The sequence below is a fragment of the Carcharhinus amblyrhynchos genome, chromosome 10, assembly GCF_965287045.1.
Source record: "Carcharhinus amblyrhynchos chromosome 10, sCarAmb.v2.hapA, whole genome shotgun sequence".
In the NCBI taxonomy this organism is placed as follows: Eukaryota; Metazoa; Chordata; class Chondrichthyes; order Carcharhiniformes; family Carcharhinidae; genus Carcharhinus; species Carcharhinus amblyrhynchos.
In genome coordinates, this window is record NC_137333.1 from 7,702,417 (window position 1) to 7,725,167 (window position 22,751).

Below are 22,751 nucleotides of genomic sequence, written 5' to 3' on the forward strand. Positions count from 1 at the left end.
GGGAATTGCTTGATAGAGCAGACGCAGCACGGTTTCATTAAAGGGAAGTCGTGTCTGACAAATTTACTGGAGTTCTATGAGGATGTGTCTAGGGCGGTGGATAGAGGAGAGCCGGTGGATGTGGTCTTTCTAGATTTTCAGAAGGCGTTTGACAAAGTGCCTCACAAGAGGTTATTGCAGAAGGTCGAGGGACATGGAGTTGGGGGTAGGGTGTTAGCGTGGATAGAGGATTGGTTGTCAAATAGGAGGCAGAGAGTGGGGGTCAACGGGTGCTATTCGGATTGGCGGATGGTGACTAGTGGAGTGCCCCAGGGGTCGGTGCTGGGGCCTCAGCTTTTTACCATTTATATAGATGATCTGGAGGAGGGAACCAAGTGTAGAGTGTCGAAATTTGCTGATGACACCAAGATTGGGGGAACGGCAAATTGTGCGGAGGGTGTTGAGAGTCTGCAGAAGGATCTAGATAGGCTGGGCGAATGGGCCAGGAAATGGCAAATGGAATTTAATGTTGGCAAGTGTGAGGTGGTCCACTTTGGTAGGAAAAATGGTAGGAAGGACTATTACTTACGAGGCGAAAAACTGCAGCAGGCGACGGTGCAGAGGGACCTCGGGGTCCTTGTGCATGAGTCGCAAAAACCCAGCTTGCAGGTGCAGCAGGTGGTCAGGAAGGCGAATGGGATGCTGGCCTTCATAGCGAGGGGGATTGAATATAAAAGTAGGGAGGTCTTGCTGCAGCTGTATAGGGCATTGGTGAGGCCGCAACTGGAGTACTGTGTGCATTTTTGGGCGCCGCACCTGCGCAAAGATATTTTGGCCTTGGAGGGAGTGCAGAGGAGGTTTACTAGGCTGATACCGGAGTTGAGGGGGTTGAGCTATGAGGAGAGGCTGAATAAACTGGGCTTGTACTCGTTAGAGTTTAGAAGAATGAGAGGAGATCTCATTGAGACGTATAAGATGATGAATGGGATGGATAGGATAGAGGTGGAAAGACTCTTCCCGCTCAAAAAAGACAATAGGACTAGGGGGCACAGCCTCAAGATAAAAGGGGGGCGGTTTAGAACGGAGTTGAGGAGGAACTTCTTCACTCAAAGGGTGGTGAATCTCTGGAATTCTCTGCCCGTTGAAGTGGTGGAGGCTGCCTCGCTAAATATTTTTAAGACGCGGGTTGATGGGTTTTTGATAGGAGAGGGGATTAAGGGTTATGGGGAGAGGGCGGGAATGTGGAACTGAGCCACGACAGATCAGCCATGATCTTATTGAATGGTGGGGCAGGCTCGAAGGGCTGGATGGCCTACTCCTGCTCCTATTTCTTATGTTCTTATGTTCTTATGTTCTTATGTTCTTATTACCCTGTCTAGTCCTGTTAGAATTTTATAAGTTTCTATGAGATTCCCCTCTTATTCATCTGAACTCCAGCAAAAACAATCCTAACTTAGTCAATTTCTCCTCATACATCAGTTCCGTCAACCACGGAATCAGCCTGGTAAACTCTATGAACGGTATGTTTTGTCTGTATAGCACGCAAGAAACAATACTTTTCACTGTATCCCAATATATGTGACAATAATAAATCAAATCAAATCAAGTCTAACCAAACACATATGTTTAAAATATATAGCAGAGGTAACAGCCTAGGCAGGAGTTTCCAGCCTTTCATGCCGGTGGGATCTTCCAGTCTGGCTGAAGACACTCCCTGCCTCCCCACCATGACAGATTTCCCAGATGCTGGCAGGTGAGCCACGCAAAATGGCGCAGCGGAACTGGAAGATCCCGCAAGCAGCCAACGGAGAGCCAATGGATAAGATGCCGCAGTGGGGGTGGAAAAAATCCCGCTTTATGTGTGAATTTTCTCACATCCCTTCCCCCATATCTCTGCCCCTATAACGTCACCCGTCTCGCTATTGAATTATCCTGGATGTTAGTGTTTCCAATTGGAATCTTGGATCTCCAGGTTTATGCCAAGTTCCATTCACGCTTTGGAAATAGGAACTTGACATACGGAAACGCCGGATCTGGTTCTGCCCCTCATGAAGTCTGACTTTACTGGTGGGCCCAACGTATCTTGGAGTCAAACTATTTTGAACTGTTTTCATGGAATCTCACTGGGGTTAAGGTGGGAACCCCTTGCATTGATGTAGCAATTCTACACTAATATGTTTTAGACATTTGTTGGGATGTAAGGATGTGTTGGTGAGGGGGATTGGCCATGCCAAATTGCCCATTAGTGTCCTAAAAATGTGATGATTAGTTGGATTAGCCATGCTAAATTGCCTCTTAATGTCCGAAGATGTGTAGGTTAGGGGGATTGGCCATGTTAAATTGCCCCTTAGTGTCCCAAGAAGTGTAGGTTAGGGGGATTGACCATGTTAAATTGCCCCTTAGTGTCCCAAGATGTGTAGGTTAGGGGGATTGGCTATGTTAAATTGCCCCTTAGTGTCCCAAGGTGTGTAGCTTAGGGGGATTGGCCATGCTAAAATTGTCCCTTAGTATGCCAAGATGTATAGGTTTGGGGAATTAGCCATGGTAAATGTATGGAGGTCACAGGGATAGAATGGGCGAAAGTGGGTAAGGTACTTTGTCAGAGGGTCAGTGCAGACTCAATGTGCCAAATGGCCTCTTCTGCATGTTAGGAATCCTATGATTCGCATCAATGGAGTGAATCGGCTTTGGAATCCAACATGTAGGCTGCTGAATGGAACCTCTTATGAATCTCTGAAGCAAGTGTTACAAAGATCCTCAATTTTAATGAAATTGGAACTTGAACAGAAACTGTGAAATCTGTCAGTGCAGTATGCTGAGGGAAAAAAAAACAGCCAAGTCCTTTAGCTATCTTGTCACAATTTCCCTGAGATACACTTCAATCCCCTGATCTCGTTCTACACGGCAGCAGCATTTTTATTTCGACAGGCTTGTCAGTTGAGTCAGTGGCTACGGCTATTCATGACATGCAAAACAAATCAAGTAACGAGAAGCCACAAAATGTGGCATGTATTGAATCCCTTCTAAACACATCTGTAACAGAGGTCTGAGACTATGTACTGGTGAATCAGCAGCACAGCATTACCCCGTCTGTCTAATTTTCAAGCGCTGAATCCCTCTTCATAGTGAACATCTCTGTGGTGGGATTAATAATCAAACAGTGAACTCATTGCTATTGGGCAGCACGGTGGCACAGTGGTTAGTTCTGCTGCTTCACAGCACTAGGCACCTGGGTTCAATTCCCAGCTTGGGTCACTGTCTGCGTGGAGTTTGTACGTTCTCCCTGTGCCCATGTGGGTTTCTTCCGAGTGCTCCAGTTTCTTCCCACAGCCTGAAAGATCTACTGGTCAGGTGCATTGAGCCAAACAGGCATTGGACTGTGGTGACCAGAGGAATTTCACAATAACTTCATTGCAGTGTTAATACTTACGACTAATAAATAAACTCTATTTTACTTTTATTTGTCTCCTGTTTCAATAAGAAGACTTCAGAACGTTTAGTTGAAGAGAGGCACTGCACCATTGTCCAATCATTTAGTTATCAAATGTTTGCTGCATTTTTAATGAAAGGCGATATAGAAGGCCTTCTTATCACTAAGGCAAATGAAGCCATTGTTATTCAAGTTTAAAACAGTTTCAGAAAGGCGTTGTTAGTTCCTAAAGAGAATTTGTAGTTTGACTTGTACTGTTTACTGAAGATTTTTTTCTGAATAATTGATGAAAGATTTAAATTTCTACCATCTTGTGATCATATCTGCGCTTCTAAGGAGTTGCAGGGATCGATGGACATCAGCTTGGAATCTTGACCATTGAACCAAAATCCTATCGATGACTGGGGGAAGATCCCGCTGCCAGTAGGGCTGGAAAGTTTCGGCCAAGGGATGCGGGGATAGAGAGGGAAAGTGGCCCTTAAGTCAAACATCAGCCACAATGTTATTGAATGATAAAATAAGCATGAAGGGCCATATAGTCGACTCCTGCTCTAATTTCTGCAACTCAAGTATGCGAGAGAAGTATAAAGCTTGCACAATATGGTTGGATACATTCACTTATATACCAATTACTATACCAATAACGCAAATTTTTTACATGACAAGCAATAGTTTCTCCTTCACATATTTCGTCTGACTGAGTAAATTGCTTGCTCCGTATGTGGCCCCCAAGTTTTAATTAACTTTGCCAAAGGTAGGACTTGCACAGGGAAGCTTAACGCGACTTTCTGTCAGCAGGGAAATTACTGGGAGCATGTCCTAGTAACTTCCAAGCCCTCGCCTGCATTCTGATGTACGGCACATGTGTTTTAATGCAAGCCCTGCTTCTTATCACACTGGTACAGGTTTCTACCTTTGGCACCCATTGAATAAATCCTTTCTTAACTGCCCTTATTGCTCAATTTAACTTGGCTTCGTTGAACAGATTAGCTGCTCGCAGTATCTTGCAAGGCCAAAAAGCAAGCTATAAAATTGACAAACAGGGAAGGTAATTGGTCGCGTGGTTGAAAACCAGTCCATTTAAATGTAATGTAAGTTATCGGCTGAACGTACATTTTAAAGTGCCAGTCTAAATTAGATTTAACAAGGCCTTCCTCAGCATCAAGTGCTTTACACCATTGCTGTTAATGAGTTAATTTGGGATTGTTAAAATACAAATGACACCACTGGAAGAACTTCACCCTGACTTTGCTTCTCTCTGTTGTAAATGAATCTCCAGAACATTTCAACATCTACAAATGTGCATTTCTGCCTCTATAAGCAAAGTTCATGAATTATGCATAACATAATCATATTTCCGGAATTTGCAATTTCTGCAAAAGAGCTCTTACTCTGTGAACTATTACAGAGATATACTCGCTCTGCGATCTTAATACATACATAATAATTTGATACAGTGTTATGGGTACAAAAAAAAAGAGAAGAGAGATTCCATGCTAAGCTGAGATTTCCAAAGACCTGAAAATCAATTTGAGTAACACAATAGACACTAGTCTTCTTTCCTCCCTCTACAATTACTACATTTTCCTCTTTTAAGAATACTATCTCTGTAGTACAAATGTCATGTATTATTACATAAATGAATGAGGTTCAGAAGCTAAAATGTAGCAGGTGGTTTTTATATGTACTTTGCAAGATATGAGCACCACACTTATGACATGCTTTTCTAAACCACCACCCCCCACCACCACCCTGGCCCCCTCCCCACCAGTGCATGATGTTCCAAAAGAAAATGTGAAGAGGAATGGTTACCTTAAGGAGCATGTTTGCGCTGTGGGAATAAGACCCTGGCAGAGCGCGAAGGAAAGCAGGAAGCAAATCCCAGTAGATTGACACCTGACCCACTTTTCAAGTGCCCAGTTAGTATCATAGAATCCCTACAGTGCAGAAGGAGGCCATCTGGTCCATCAAGCCTGCACCGACAACAATTCCTACCTAGGCCTGATCCCTGTAATCCCACGTATTACCCTTTGAATCCTCTGACACTAAGGGGTGATTTAACATGGCCAATCAATCTAATAGCACAACTTTGGAATGTGGGAGGAAAGCAGAGCGCACGGAAGAAACCCACGCAAACACAAGGGGAATGGGCAAATTCCACACAGACAGTGACCCGAAGCTGGAATTAGAATGACAGAAGTCATCACTTCTAACAACATTTTACCGTAAACCTTGGACACCCAGCGGGACAGCGGAATTAAATCTGGTTCATTGTTTTCAAGGTGGAAAATAGATACTGAAGGGTCTAATGGTATTTAACACGCAAATACAAAATCTGCATAGGGTGTGTGTCATATGCCATCTTGGTTTAAGGAACCTGGAATCATGAAGTGGCAGGGGGATGGTGTACAGGACAGGGGGTATGAAGGGGCTTTCTGAAGGGGAGTGGGGGGGGCTCCTGAAGGAGGATTATGAAGTGGGTGGTCATGAACTGGGGAGGGAGGCCATGAAAAGAGTCATCAACTGGGTCCCACTGGGAGGGCCCCCGTGCCCCGATGATGGCGATCTTTGTTGGGGAGGGATTGGGTAAACTTACATTAGTGTCTTGTCTGGCTCCATATTAAAGATATAAATCACTGCCAACCACGTCTTGTTCTACCAACTTAAGCACCCTTTTTCGCCATCCATTCTTCATATTCTTTGCGACCTCCAACGTTCATATTCTTTGCCCTCCCACCAACATTCCCCAAACCACACATCCCTTCTCCACCGCACCCCTACCACCATCCCCCATCCCCCATCCCAACCCCCACCATCTCACAATGACTCAGATGTCAGAATCCCCAGTGAACAGTCGTGCCTTGACTCTTTGCGTGTGACTTTTACCAACACGTCTATTGGATTCTGAGAGCATAAGGGGACTGATTATTCTCACTGGCAGTTTATATTTGTGATGTGGGTATGCTGGCATTGGACTGGCGTAAACACAGCAAAAAGTCTGACAACACCAGGTTTTAGTCCAACCGATTTATTTGATAATAGACTCACAAGCTTTCGAGGTTTCCCTCTTCGTCAGGTGAATGGAGAGTTCTGGCCTCAGACAGAGCATATAAAGCACAGACAGTTTACAGATTACTGATTAGAATGCGAATCCTTACACCTAACCTGCTGTTCAAGACCTGAAGTGGCTGACAATGTGAGTGGAAGGAGCACTGATCACAGGTTACAGAGATGTGTATTGTCTCCAGACAGCACAGTAAGTGAGGTTTTGCAAACCCAGGCAAGTCACGGGGGTTACAGATAGTGCGACATGAACCCAAGATCCCTGTTGAGACCGTCCTCATGTGTGCGGAACTTGGCTATCAGTCTCTGTTCAGTCTCTGTTCCCTTCCTGTTGGCGAACACTTCAGTGGTCACGGGCATTCAGCCTCTGACCTTCGGGTAAGCATTCTCCAAGGCGGCCTTCACGACACACGACAGCGCAGAGTCGCTGAACAGAGACTGATAGCCAAGTTCCGCACACATGAGGACAGTCTCAACAGGGATCTTGGGTTCATGTCGCACTATCTGTAACCCCCGTGACTTGCCTGGGTTTGCAAAACCTCACTTACTGTACTGTCTGGAGACAATACACATCTCTGTAACCTGTGATCAGTGCTCCTTCCACTCACATTGTCAGCCACTTCAGGTCTTGAACAGCAGGTTAGGTGTAAGGATTCGCATTCTAATCAGTAATCTGTAAACTGTCTGTGCTTTATATGCTCTGTCTGAGGCCAGAACTCTCCATTCACCTGACGAAGAGGGAAACCTTGAAAGCTTGTGAGTCTATTATCAAATAAATCGGTTGGACTAAAACCTGGTGTTGTCAGACTTTTTACTGAGTTTATATTTGCCCATGGACCTGGCATGAATCAACCTGAAGTCTTCATACCACAAATGAAAAAGAACTGGGATGCCTTTTCAAACATTGTTAGTCAATTACATTTATCTTAAATCATGAATAAGGCAAAAGACTTTAACACATTTGTCTTTAACATCACATATTTAATATTAAAACCTGTGGAAGTATCTATTTTCAATGTTGAAAAGTGTTGAAAAATTATGAACAATAAACATGTCAATAGATGATTAATGCACACATATTTCAATTTTGAACCCATGTCTCCTTATCACATGCATTCTAATCTTCACACGACATTCAATGATTCATTGAATATAAATAATGCTTCACTCCTCCTTACCTGTGTAAGCAAACTGAACAAGATCCCAGAGTGCACCAGGGTCTATGCCCTCCATTTTGATTTCCTCTTGCTTAGCTTCACAAACATCACTGGTGAACATAGCAGCAAAATAGTCTGAGACGGCACTAAGAACAAGTCTGTAGAGAGAAGAACCACAAGGGAACTAATTAAATTAGTGCCTTTTAATTAGCTGTGAAGAGTTGACAGTAGGAATTCATTACATTAAAAATAAACCTAAAGGCATAACTGCCCTATTGTACCATGACAGTTTTTCAAAAGGGGTCTATTTTTGGAGAATTTAAATGGTTATCAAGGAATAACTTGACTGGTCATTAAGGAAGAGTACAGTTATTAAAATTGTCATCCATTATATTATGTACCAAATCATGTGTTTGAGTAATGAGATATGTCACCCTTTTCGTAATGCGCGAAAATTAAATTGCTAAAAGTAACATTCTTGTATTTGTGTAATGTGAAAAAAAATGCATGGCACATTCCATGGGGTCATTGATGTAAAGATAAAACGGATATTATTAGATCAGCCAATGGTTCTGCAACTCCTCCTATTTTCAATTCTATTATCCACCATTGGCCAAATTGCTATTGGCTGTTTGACGTTACCCCCAATTGTAATGAGTCATCAAAATCTGCAATGTTTATATCTGTAGTACTTGAACAAGGTGCAAATGCATTGAGAGTTAATTAAGGCTATCAAAAATTTGAAATCGTGGAGTTAACATTCATAATTTAACACTTTCAACTTCACCCTTTAACCAACTAACATTTTCATAAAACAATGGGCCAGAGAGTGACAATCACCCTCGGTTTGTCATCCCACTCCTTTTTATTTACCTCAGGATGGAGCTGCAAATTTCTCAGACAGATCTGCGACTTGGGGCGACTTAGAAATGCACACATTCTCTTTGAAGTGTATTAAAGTTTACTTATTATTGTCACAGGTAGGCTTACATTAACACTGCAATTAAGTTACTGTTGCCACACTCCGGCGTCTGTTCAGGTACACTGAGGGAGAATTTAGCATGGCTAATTAGCACGTCTTTCAGACTGTGAGAGGAACCTGAAGAAAACCCATGCAGATACGGGGAAAATGTGCAGACAGTGACCCAAGCCAGGAATCAAACCCAGATCCCGGACGCTGTGAGGCAGCAGAGCTAACCCACTGTGCTACCATGGTTTGCAAAACAAGAGCTACAAATTGTCAATCGAGCTTAGATTCTATCAACATTGTGGTGAGAATCAATGGGGTACTTGAGGTGCAGTCAACAGTGAAGGCAAATGAAAATAAACACAGATGGTTGGAGGATGATAGAAATCCAGTGAGCTGACAGTTGAACCTTTTAGGAAGCACTGCATGTTGAATTTGTTACAGATCACAAACGTCAAGTGCAGTGGAGAGGGTTTTAATGATTTCTGCTTGCTGGGAAGTCTCAGGAATTTCAAAGACAAAACCTTGTGCACACAATGTGGTTGAATGCACCGACGTGCAAACTGGAACCACCCACTCATCCATCCCAAGGTGAAATTTATATCTCCTCGCTGTGTAAGGACTTCAAAGAGGTCTGCTCACACCTGCAACTTCTGACAGGGAGACAGGGAAGTCTCTGCTGCAGAATGGAGTGCTGTAGTGATTTAACATCTTGGCAGTTGACCGGGGCTGTGGGGGGGGGGGGGTGGCGAGGTGCCATGGAGATTAAAGTTACCTGACCACTTCCGTGTTTACACAGCTAACAGGCAGGAATGCAAATATTGATCATAAGCCAGGGGTGATCTTCAGGCCTTCCAGGGCTAGAAAAGGGCAGTCCAGCCATGACCTTATCCTGGGTCAACCCCTTGTCCCCAGCTCAGGTCCACCTGATCCCTAGGTCTCCTGAGGAACCCATCTTCTGCAGCCTGGCAGCAGTGCAAGGGCAAGTCCTCATTGAGGTAGCATCTTCAAGGCTCCTCAGCTCTGAAGCATCAGGTCAGGGTGTGAATGCCAGGGTAGCTGTGCCAGAGTGGCCGGTAGTGGGGGGGTGGTGCACTGTTGGCAATGCCAAAGTGCGAGGCCTGAATGCAGGCTAGGTGGGGGCCCAAGGGGAAAGGGTGCTGAATGGGGCGGGGGTTGGGTCAGGTCACTCTCACGCCCGTGTGTTGTGAGAGGACAGTTACCTCTCATCTGTGGGTTGGCAGGAGGATGCCCCACTTTCTGAAATGGTGAGGGGTTAGTCAGTTGGTGGGGAGCAGCGGGGGGTGGGTCAGAGGAGCACCATTTCAATTTTATGGGGAGGGAGCCCTCTCTCCGAGGGCAGAGTTTGGGGTTCCCTTTAAAAAATGGCGGCTCAGTCTCAGCTGGCTCGCAGCTTGCTCAAAATTGACTTATTGCCAGTGCCCAGTGAGAAACTCTACCGTTTCCCAGCCAGTGTAGGCACCAATTGGGAAGAATCGCAGCCCAGGCTAGCACATTGACTGACAGCTTAAGTTTGATGCTGCTGAGGTAGTTAAATAGAGGGGCAGGCTCGAGTGGCCAAATGGCCTTACCCTACCCCTATTACCTATATTTCTATAGAAAAACAAAGAACAAAGAAAAGCACAGCACAGGAATCAGCCCTTTCACCCTCCAAGCCTATGTCAATCATAATGCCCTTACTAAACTAAAAAAAACCTTCTGCCCTTCCGTATCCCCTATCCCTCTATTCCCTCCCTATTCATGTACCCATCCAGATGCCTCTTAAATGTTGCTGATGTACCTGCTTCTGCCATCTCTCCTGACAGCTCGTTCCAGGCCCTCACCACTCACTCTCTACGTGAAAAGTTTCCACCATACATTTCCCTTAAACTTTCCCCCTCTCACCTTGAACCTGTGCCCCCTTTGTAATTGACACTTCTACCTGGGAAAAAGCCTCTGTCTGTCCACCCTGTCTATGTCTCATAATTTTGTAGATCTCTATCAGGTCTCCCTTCAGCCTCTGTCTTTCCTATGAAAACAACCCTAGTTTATGCAACCTCTCCTCACAGCCAACGCCCTTGAGACCAAGCAACCTCCTGGTGAACCTTCTTTGTACTCACTCCAAAGCCTAAAAAGAATGGTGAGGTTTTGTTACAGAGGAATCAACAAATAGATCAATAAATCAAAGGCTAGAGATGAATGACCTTAAAGAAAATCACAGATAACTTTTTCATGCAGAGGGTAATGTGTGTATGGAATGAGCTGCCAGATGAGGTGGTGGGCGCGAGCACAGTTGCAACATTTGGAAGATATTTGGACAGGTACATGGATGGGAAGGGTTTAGAGGGATATGGGCCAAACACAAGCATAAGGGACTAGTTCAGTTTAGGAAACCTGGTCGGCATGGACCAGTTGGGCCGAAGGGCCTGTTTCCATGCTGTACATCTCTGTGACTCTATGTCCGTTGAAAAGGTTGAAAAGGTGTCTGTGACACAAAGTACAGCATGGAGACATAACCATGGCTGACACACATCAAAAATGTACGCTCAATATTAATGCTCGAGCAAAGGTAAATGAGAATGTAAATAGAATGGTTTGGTCCATACAGGTTGTGAAAGGACACATGGGTCATGTGAGTATCTGTCATGAAAGTGACTCAGGTGAAACTCCTGCAAAAAGCAGGTGTTCTGGCGATGAGACAGAAAGAGACATTCACCAAAGGCACCTTTGGGGATAAGAGATGCGAGCAAACTGGAAAAATAATACTTGTAGTCAGCCATATGATATTGACAAATTGCAATCACCTTATCAGGTATGGTACAACATTAAACATGTCCGTTGCTTACAATGGCTTCCCCTCACACAGTGTGGAATTGCTCAGATTACTTCTTATTAATATCCAGGACGCAGTGCAGACCTTCTTACTCTCCCAGCAAGAGCCCTTTAAATCACAGCCTTTCACGAAAAGTCTCACAACACAGGATCTAACCATTTGCCGTAGATGTGTGTCATCATGCTTAGTGAACACTGAATGGGTAAAAATGTCTCCAGGCATCTCACAGTGGGTGTAATTAAATAAAGGGATGTCCAGCCAAGGAAACTGGCATGAGGCGGGCACAGACGAGGGACTCAAGTTAAAGGCGAGAGTTGGAGGGGATCGAATTTCATAGTGTGGGACTTGGACACCTAAAGGACTACATAAGGTCTCACAGTATTATAGAAAGGATATTATTAAACAAGAAAGAGTGCAGAAAAGATTTACTAGGATGCTACCGGGACTTGATGGTTTGAGATATAAAGAGAGGCTGGATAGACTGGGACCTTTTTTTCCCTGGAGTGTAGGAAGCTTAAGGATGATCTTATAAAAGCCTATAAAATAATGAGGGGTATAGATCAGCGAAATAGTCAATATCTTTTCCCAAACGTAGGGGAATCTAAAACTGGAAGGCATAGGTTTAAGGTGAGAGGGGAGAGATACAAAAGTATCCAGAGGAGAATTTTTTTTGCAGAGGGTGGTGAGTATCTGGAACAAGCTGCCAGAGGTAGTAGTAGAAGTGGGTACAATTTTGTCTTTTAAAGAGCATTTAGACATGGGTAAGATGGATATGGGCCAAATGCGGGCAATTGGAACTAGCTTAGTGGTTAAAAAAAAAGGCAACATGGACAGTTTAGATCAAAGGGTCTGCTTCCATGCTGTAAACTTTTATGACTCTATGTTTACCGTCACGGAGGATCTGCTTTGTGACATTGGTTCGGATTGTTTTTGTGCTGTAACATGGCAGAATTAAAGGGAAGAACATTTTTCAACATCCTGAGGTGGAAAAGGAAATTGGAGGTGTGGTAGTGTAAGGGAACAGAAGATGGGATTAGATTTTCTTGCAGGAGGGGATTGGCAGATTTGAGCGGGAGAGGGGACATTCAGGCTGACAACATGTATAGAGATCAGGAAGTAAACTTGGCGATGAAACACATGGTTTGTAGGACCCGGATGCAAGATCATTTCAGTCACAGAGAACATGTTGGGAAGAAACGTGCAGTGAGATTTTACCGTTGTTCCTGCTAGCAGGCTTTTCCACACCTGTGACTGGTGACCCACAACATGTTCCCCGACACAGAGGGAGCAAACACCGCAAAACCCTATTAACATCAGCGGGAGTGAAGGTCCCACCAATGGCCAACGGCAGAGCGTCTCTGCCACCACAATACATGCCATGGGAGCTGGGCGGGTGGGGAGAGTGGGAGGGGAAATCCTGCCCTTTCAATCAAGGGCAAGGGGAAGCATGGTGGTGGTTTGAATTGTTAGTCTCGAGTCAACGGAGGAGCAGGAGAGGTAGCCAAATGGAGGGTTTCGATCTTTGTGACAAGGTCATCCAGAAGCTCCTTGGATTCGTTGTTGGAGATGATGAGGTGCATGGTGGGATGGGTGGTGGGGGGGAAGCAAGATGATTCCAAGGAGAAAGTTTGTCATGGGTCAAAGAAGTCCAAGTTATGTATGATCTGGGAGAGTATTGGCAGAGAAAATACCTTTGTATGTGTGAATCAAATGTGTGTGAAAGTTGGAGCATTTTTATTATTAAAGACCAGTTTAATCATAGAATCCCTACAGTGCAGAAAGAGGCCATTCAGCCCATTGAGCCTACACTGACAACAATCCCACACAGGCCCTATCCCCATCGCCCCACCAATTTATCCTACTCGTTCCCCCAGTACTAAGGAGCTATTTAGCCTGGCCAATCAACCTAACCCACATATCTTTGTGATTTAGAGAGATCTTGTTTTGGCCTGATTCGGAGGAGTTTCTCTACAGTTTCTCTAGCTCCTGCTGCTTCACAGCTCACACTGTGAATTTAAATGTTGTGTTCACTCATCAAAATGGCCAACTGTTTACCTTCACTGAAGTGTTAGGTCCATAATAAAAGACACACATACACACACGCACACTCGCACACACAAATAGAAGCCAAATTATAAATGATAATGGTTCAAAGCTAAAAGAGTAGATGTCAGAGTCCTTAAAATGCCACCTGGGGTGTTATGGTTGGTCTTTCAGCACTGATCTTCGAAACAGTCCGTGACTCTTGCATTGTTTTTCAGGCAGTCTCGCAGAACACTCATGGGTACTCAACCCCGGCACACAGAGAAATTTAGTATCACTCTCAATCACTTCTGGCTGCAGACTGTTTCTGGGCTGTACAAAGGCTGCTGTCTTCTAAACCGGCTTGCTCCATTGCCCCCTTTCCTGCATGATGGCACCGTAGTTAGCACGGCTGCCTCACAGTGCCAGGGACCCGGGTTCAATTTCTGACTTGGGTCACTGTCTGTGTGGAGTTTGCACATTCTCCCCCGTGTCTGTGTGGGTTTCCTCCGTGTGCTCTGGTTTCCTCACACAGTCCGAAAGACTTGCTAGTTATTGGCCCTGCTAAATGCTCTGTCAGTGTTCCCAAACAGACGCCGGAGAGTAGCGACTAGAGGATTTTCACAGTAACTCCGTTGCAGTGTTAATGTAAGTCTACTTGCGACACTAACAAATAGAAGAAAATCTCCACCAGGATATTGCCTTCAAACTGAACTGGTTCCCATCAAATTCCAGTTGGCTGCCTTCAATTGACCACAGTTGAACTTGATGGTTAATTAGTTGAATTGGAGACTAGCTCCAGTGCTCAAAGTCCTGCTGTCAGTCTCAAAATGATTCCAATGATCACTGTATAGGTACAGGGTTGGGCGGACTGTCAGTTCCTTCTGGTTCACCAATTCAGAATAAAATGAAACTTATATTCTTGCCATCTCATTATTAAACTCTTGAGTAACTCTGAAGTGTTTGCCGACACAACCCCCACATATCTTTGTGATTTAGTGTGATCTTGTTATGGTCTGATTGGGAGGAGTTTCTCTACAGTTTCTCTAGCTCCAAGACTGTTCCAAGGCCCCCAGGTTTTAACACAAATCCTCTTGGCAGGAAATTGATGAGATCAACTTGCTCATTCATCCCACCCAAATTTATTCATCATTTGCTCCAACGGGGAATAAAATCAAGCATCGGATCTGAACCTGTTCTTTTCCCAACTCGGCCCCACGTGTTGACCATGTCTTGATTGAACAAGTTCCCCTTCAAATCTGTCTTTAACTTTCTCCCTTACCAATTTTAACCTCAAACACTTGCTTCCCTGTCCTCATGTGCTTTGTGGTAACGCTGCAGATTTTATGCACGATTGCTTGACTCACTCCAAAGAATGATAGAATCCCGATAGTGCAGAAAGAGGCCATTCAGCCCATCAAGTCTGCACCGACAACCATCCCACCCAGGGCCTATCCCCATCACTCCACATATTTACCAAGGCTAATCCCTCTAACCTATGCATCCCAGCACACTAAGGGGCAATTTAGCGTGACCAATCAACCTATCCCGCACATTTTTGGACTGTGGAAGGAAACCAGGGCATCCAGAGGAAACTCATGTAGACACGGGGAGAACATGCAAACTCCGCACAGACAGTGACCCAAGCCGGGAATCGAACCCGGGTCCCTGGAACTATGAGGCAGCAGTGCTAATCGTTGTGCCACCGTGCCACTTGTAAAGGATTTCTTTCTTACTGCTCAAACTGAAGCAACTCAAACAATAATTCATAGAATCGTTACAACACAGAAGGATGCCATTCAGCCTCCTTATATCCATATACAAGCTTCCCTGGCCAGGAATCCAATCCTGGCTGAAGTAATGAGAGGTTCAAATTCTAACCATTAGACCACCGGGGAACTGAGCTATATATTTTTTAACACCTCACGAAAATTTATGTTCTTAACTTTTTTCTTTTGCAAATCATTCAAGGAAAGCATTCATTTTTTAATGCAAACAGCTGCTGTTTGACATTCGACTTGAGACTTGAGCTCAACCCTGCCTCATTTGAAGGCAAATCAGAAATTCATACATACCTCAGCTGAGAAATATTTATGTATTACAATTAGCAAACTTGAAGGTAACATAATTTCTCTGTTTACCTGTCAGCATAAGCAAAATCCATTCTGTCAGATTAATGGACCATAAATTGCTTGCCTCCAGTAACATGAGACTGCTAAATATACGCAACCCTATTATTAATAGTCTGCGCATCCAAAGGCCTCACTGGTTTAATTAGTTCAAGTCCCTCCTGTATTCTGCTCTGCACTTAAAGCAGTGTTTTGAATACAGTGGCAGAGCGCTCAAACAGAATTTCTATTCCCTGCTTCTTGGTGTCTGATGGCTGAAGGTGATGGAACATCTGTGTTCATTTCTTTTTGATACAAATGAATCATCGACATGGAACAAGTCAGGCTGTTGCATCTCGCCAAGGAAGATGAACAGCCAGCGAAAAATACTCATAATCTACTTGTATACTTAATGTAAGCGTTTTTTTATGAAGACCTCCTGTTTATTTTAGTGAATGAGCACAATGTCTACAACGGAAATCTCATTCGGAATTCTCCGTCCGTGCCGGTCTAAAAGCTGGAAATTCCCACCCGACTGTCAATGGGGTCTCACATTGCCCGTAATCCGCCTGTTAAAATTCCAGTCACAGGCGGGATTGGAGAATTCCGGCCCTCTACCGGAATCAAAGTTTGGACCAAACACGATGGGTGGAATTTAAGGCCTCGCTCATCCCAAAATCTTAAAATCCGGCCCAAGGTCAATGGGCCCACCCATCGTCCACCCCTCGCCCGCTCTGATTCCCGTGGCAGGTGGGGCGGCAAAATTCCAGCAAATATTCAGTCCTCAAACACAATTGTTTTTCCAATTTCCAACTCAATGGGAGAGACTTTACCACTTTTTTCCAGGTGGTAGGCAGACTTGAAACAGGGAGCGATTCAGATCAGTTTTTTGAGCATGCTTCCAGGCACCGCCCCCCCCCCCCCCCCCCCCGCCAACCCCCACCACACCCCCACCCCGCCCCCGCCAACCACCATACGCACTCTGCTTGCAAAAATATCAGCAAACCTGTGCTTGCTGCAGAAGACTGTAGGTGGGGCTTAACGTGCCCGAAAGCCTGCAGAGGGAAGTGGTGCGCGTGTGCAGACCCTTACAGATGCTGCACGTGCGCACTGGCAGTAACAGAGGACTGGCCAACAAAGAGAGAGCAATCTGCAGGCTGCCTGAAACAGCTGCTCCCTCCCCCACAACCATGGGGGGCCCACAGCCAGAGATGTGACCCTCGCCAACCCCTCCCTCCCCTCCCATCACCCGGACTGATCATGGACCCCCCCCCGCATCGATAGTGGACCAGCCCAAAAAGGGCGCAACGCGATGGTAAAATCGCCCCCAATGTTTTAAATTACCAAATCTTCGCACTGTCTGACTTTCAAGTGGATAAAAAATTGTTTCAAGATCAGAATGATTTTAAAACAGTGTTCATTAAACAACTGCTGGAGCTTTTTTTTAAGAAAAAGTATTCGTTCATGGGATGCAGATGTCGTGGGCTGGGCCATCCCTAATTGCCCTTGAACTGAGTGACTTGCCACACCGTTTTCAGGGGGCTGTTAAAAATCGACCACGTTACTGCCCATTTGGAGTCACCTGTAGGCAAGAAGAAAAGCAAAATGCAGCAGAAGCTGCAAATCCGAACTAAAGGCAGAACGTGCTCCAAAGACTCAGCAGGCCTCGTTATGTTTGTCTTGAGGAAAATAGAGTTAATGGCTGAAATTTTCCATATATTCCTGCCAAGGAGATCTTCCAGTCCCGCCGACTGTGGCCCTGTGGCGGAGATTGCGAGCAAAGGGAAAGCCACTGACAGCAGCTGGAAAATCTCACTGCAGGACAATGGCAGGCTATTGCAAAATACATCAGATGGGGGAACGGGGTGGAAGGGACCAGGAGACAGAAAATCCCTTCTAAAATTTTTACTCTCTATGACTCGTCTTCAGAGCTGATGCTTAAGGAGGTTGGAGAAGAGTCACACGGACTTGAAACACTAACTCTGCTTCACTCTGCACAGATTCTACCAGACCTGCTGGAAAGCTCCTACATGTGGGACAACATAGTGGCACAGTGGTTAGCACTGGTGCCTCACAGCGCCAGTGATCTGGGTTTGATTCCCGACTTGGGTCACTGTCTGTGCGGAGTCTGCATGTTCTCCCCGTGGGTCTGTGTGGGTTTCCTCGAGGTGCTCCAGTTTCCTCCCATAGTCTGAAAGACGTGCTGATTAGATGCACTGGCCGTGCTAAATTCTCCCTCAGTGTACCCGAACAGGCGCCGGAGTGTGGCGAGTGGGGCATTTTCACAGTAACTTCATTTCAGTGTTAATGTAAGCCTACATGTGACACAATAGGAATAAAATAAATGTTGCCCAGACTGCAAGGATGCCTGACTTCCTTCCCTAAAGCACATTAGTGAACCAAATGAATTTTTGCAACAATCACCAATTGTTTCATGGTCAACATTACTGAGACTAGCTTTTTTCCAATTATCAATCTAATTTAACTTCCACCAACTGCCGGAGTGAGATTTGAATGCCTGTCCCCAGGCATTACCTGAAATCTTTTAGAATCCCTACAGTGCAGAAGGAGGAGATGCGGCCAATTGAGCCTGCACCAACAGCAATCCCACCCAGGCCCTATCCCCAAAGCCCCACGTATTTACCCTACAAATGCCTCTGATGCTGAGGGACAATTGAGCATGGCCAATCAATCTAACCCGCACATTTTTAGATGTGGGAAGAAACCAGAGCCATCGGAGGAAACTCGTACAGACACGGCGAGAACATGCAGACTCCACACAGACAGCGACCCAAAGACTGGAATTGAACCCGGATCCGTGGCGCTGTGAAGCAGCAGTGCTAACCACTGTGCCATCGTGCCACCCAAATCGCCACCCATCCATACAGGCTCTCATTGAACCAGTTCTCTTTGGCGAGGTAATTCAAATGGCGGTGACACATGTGAAGAAGAAGCAATTAAGAATTAAATGAGGCATGGGAAATCAGACGGAACTTTATCCACAAAATAGATTAAAGCTTTGTCATATTTTAAGTGAAAAAGTTTGTAGAAATGAGCACTTAAAAATAGGGAGGAGAGATAACTGTGGAACATAAATGATTGATCTCTGAAAAAGAGAGAAGTTTGTTTGGTCTAATGGTTCACCTTCCCAAGCTGCAAGGCGCTCCTTGTTAATGGATATAAAATAACACCGTTTACAGTAATGGGAATGTGGACAGCATTTAGAGTCACAAAGAACTCCAGAAAAATGGCTTCCACAGAGAACTGCAGACTACGACAGACATAATAATTGAAGGAGACAGCCGTAAAAATGTCAGAGACACTGAAATGCATAGAAATCTTCACAACATTTGTATCAGTCGAAACATCTTGGCAGTAAACAAGTCAATACTGCTGACTGTTGCTGCTGAAATAGGGGGGTGTTATATTTAAAGAACATTAAGTAAATATGGAAACATAGAAGATAGGAGCAGGAGGAGACCATTTGGCCCTTCGATCTGTGCCGCCATTCATTACGATCCTGGCTGATCATCCACAGTAGCCTAATTCTGCTTTCTCCCCATAATTTTTGATCCCATTCACCCCAAGTGCTATATCCAGCCGCCTCTTGAATACATTCAATGTTTTGGCATCAACTACTTCCTGTGGCAATGAATTCCACAGGCTCACCACCCTTTGGGTGAAGAAATCTCTCCTCATCTCTGTCCTAAAAGGTCTACCCCGAATCTTCTGACTGTGACCCCTGGTTCTGGACACACACACCGTCGGGAACACCCTCCCTGCATCTACCCTGTCTAGTCCTTGTAGAATTTTATAAGTCTCTATGAGGTCCGCCCCCTCATTCGTCTGAACTCCAGCAAAAACGATCCTAACCCAGTCAATCTCTCCTCATACATCAGTCCCGCCATCACCAGAATCAGACTGGCAAACCTTTGCTGCACTCCCTTCGAGAGCAAGAACTTCCTTCCTCAGAGAGGAGACCAAAACTGCACACAATATTCTGGGTGTGGCCTCATCAAGGCCCTGTAATGCAGTGAAACAGTTAAGGATTTTACGACCAATGTAATGTTTCAGCACCTTATCAGTATGCTAATCCAAACTATAGTTCCCATTATATGTAGAAGATGCTTAAATAAAGCTAAGGAAAACTTATTCTTTATGTTAAAAATGTCTAAGTATCTGTGTGCTGGGAGCAACAGTGATAGCGCCATAGTGTATTATGAATTCTAAACTGATGCATATGCATAATTTACAATTCATCATAAAGGTAATTTTAATTACAGATTCATAAAGTGAAATTAAAACTGAGTACAAAAATATTTTGCCTCCACTTGACATCTATTCATTATTTGCATAGTTATAATTTGTTTCCGATAAATGTACTTGCAGCAAAGTTTTATTAACATCCGGTTGCATAAAATTTTATCAGTCCTGGTGTTTAAATAGCAGAAACTCTAATCACGTTCAGAAATAAAGACTCATCTTGCATAAAAAACACTATATGCCTTATTTCTCTAAAACAAGCATGTGACTTTGTTGTTGCTTAATTTTCTTTTACAAAGAGCAGGTAGGGAACCTCATACTCATAAATATACTTGATTTTTATTAATTTGTGGGCCATGGGCATTGCTGGCTGACCAGCATTTATTGCCCATCCGTAACTGCCCTTGAACTGAGTGGCTTGCTAGGCCATTTCAGGGGGCAGTTGAGAGTCAACTACATTGATGCGGCGCTGGAGTCACATGTAGGCAGATTTCTTTTCCTAAAGGACATTAGTGAATCAGATGGATTTTTCCAACAATCAGCAATGGCCATCAGTAATTTCGTAATTCTAGATATTTTTTATTGAATTCAAATTCCATCATCTGCTGTGATTGGATTCGAACCTGGGTCCCCAGAACATTCTTTGAGTTTCTGGTTTAATAGTCTAGTGGTAACACCACGAGGCTATCGCCTCCCCTTAACTTCCCATAGTATCACCACAAATTATTTTTAACCTCATGTTTATTGCTTATCCAAAAATAATTATCGACAGTTTCTAAAAAAATAAATTCCAGCAATAATGGTCGTAAAATATTTGAAATGTATTTTTCTAACAGAAAAGTAATCAAAAAAGGTATAAATCTTTTTTCCTTTAATTGGCTGGTGGTGATTAATTTCAGTATTTCATTTTACTTCTACTGAAATATGCTACTTACTGTTCCTGTACTAGGATAAGTACGATCTTACCATGTCAATTGAAGCAACAACCTCTCCTTCTCACATCAAACACATTAAAAAGTGCGATGTAAAACAAATCATGTCTGAGAACATAATTAACATTAATTGAAAACAATCATTTGCTTGTACAGAGCGTTACTGAAGAAAGAGATTTGTCCAAGATTTTCATCGATCACTCTTCAGGACACCGAATACCATTACATGTGGGCAACAATAATTTATACTGCGTCTGAAGAGAATTCTGATTGATTGGCAAGTGGATTCTGATCGGTAGAGACATTGCCATGGGGAATGCAGCAGTTGATGGTGACTGACAGTTAACTGCCAAACACTGTTTGAAATTAAAATCGGACTGCACGATCCTGATTTGTCAACACAGTACCCTGAGGAATGAGTCAGCCAACAGCTGTCATTTACTTTGCTTAATTGAAACAGCACAGTGGCAGTATCGTAAAATCCCACTAGAGGCCAACGGAGATTTCCGTTCTGGGACTCTCACCTACCCTGATTCCAATGGAGTGATAGAGTTTCAGCCAATGTGTGTACGTGTTCTTTCTGTCTGCAAAAAACAGGATCCAGTGTATTGAAATACATAGCTTCCAGTACTCGCAAAGTGTGCCACACTGTGAACCTGACTGACAATCTTAAATTGGTTGTCACTGTAAATTCTGAGCACACTGTGGGTTAGTTAGCAAATATCCAATCAGGAAATCACAACTAATGTTGGACACTGTGTTTTGTGTGTTTCAGGGACAGGTCTAGTTGAGTAAAGATCTGAAACTTGCCCACTGTAATCAGCAGCAGAAACATGTTGTTTGATATGATCGGCTCCAGTCTTTGGGACATATGGCTTAAACATCTGGCATCACATTGGCACCGAAGTTCATATACAACATTACTTATTTGTGCGATTGTAAAACATTTTGTGTCTTGACGGCAGCCACATCCTGGTAGTGGTGAGTGTGACTTATGTCGCGACTGCATAGTAGAAACACGAAAGAGTTAACTTCACCTATTGCTCAAATTCTTGTGATACCTTAACCTTACAGAGTCGTCTGAGTAATCTAGGACGCTATGGGGACTTGATGGTTTGAGTTATAAGGAGAGGCTGGATCGACCAGGACCCTTTTCTCTGGAGCGTAGGAGGCTTAGGGGTGATCTTACAGAGGTCTGTAAAATAATGAGGGGTATAGATCAGCTCGATGGTCAACATCTTTTTGCAAAGGTAGGGTGTCTAAAACTAGAGGGTGTAGATTTAAGGGGAGAGGGGAGAGATGCAAAAGGGTCCAGAAGGGCAAATGTTTCACAGAGAGGGTGGTGAGTGTCTGGAACAAGTTGCCAGAGGTAGTAGTAGAGGCAGGTATAACTTTGCCTTTTAAAAAGCGATTAGACAGTTACATGGGTAGAATGGGTATAGAAGGATATAGATCAAATGGGCAATTGGGACTAGGTTAGTGTTTAAAAAAAGGCAGCGTGGACAAATAGGGCCAATGGACCTGTTTCTATGCTATAAACCTCGAGGTTTCTAAGAGGTAGACTGGATACTTTTCAGGGCTGAAAGTGATGGTCTTGGATCTGTTCATGAGTTTCTGTGCAAACTTATCTGATCAGAGTAGTCATGATCCCGCAGAATGCCTGTAACATGGCTTATTTCAGCATTAAGCTTTCCTGGTGAGCAAATGGCTTGCGATCCTGAGCCATCTGCTCACCAAGCAAGCTTGATGCTGAAATAGGGGATATGAAAGGCATCCTGTGAGATAATGGTTACCATGATCAGTCATTTTGTATATTAGACACAACATATATTAATACACAGGACCCTGATCTTTGCAGAAAGAAAGTACATGTACACACATGGTGCCTGTTCCAAACAAGCAAAATAAGTGACAGCCATTTGCTGACTCATTTCTCAGGGCAATGCCTTAAGCAATCAGGGTTGAGCTGTCTGGTTTAAATTTCAAATAGTGATTGC

The 22,751-nt window shown here is 44.2% G+C and overlaps 1 protein-coding gene across 3 annotated transcripts in view; it reads right to left on the reverse strand.

Annotated features, from left to right (window-relative positions):
- LOC145349525 (kelch-like protein 1) overlaps positions 1-22,751 on the reverse strand; it is a 272,619-nt gene that overhangs the window by 132,305 nt on the left and 117,563 nt on the right. For all 3 annotated transcript variants that reach the window (XM_080198092.1, XM_080198093.1, XM_080198091.1), the window contains exon 3: positions 7,651-7,787. In XM_080198092.1, the coding sequence (XP_080054218.1) occupies positions 7,651-7,787 (137 nt within the window). The remainder of the gene's footprint in view (positions 1-7,650; positions 7,788-22,751) is intronic.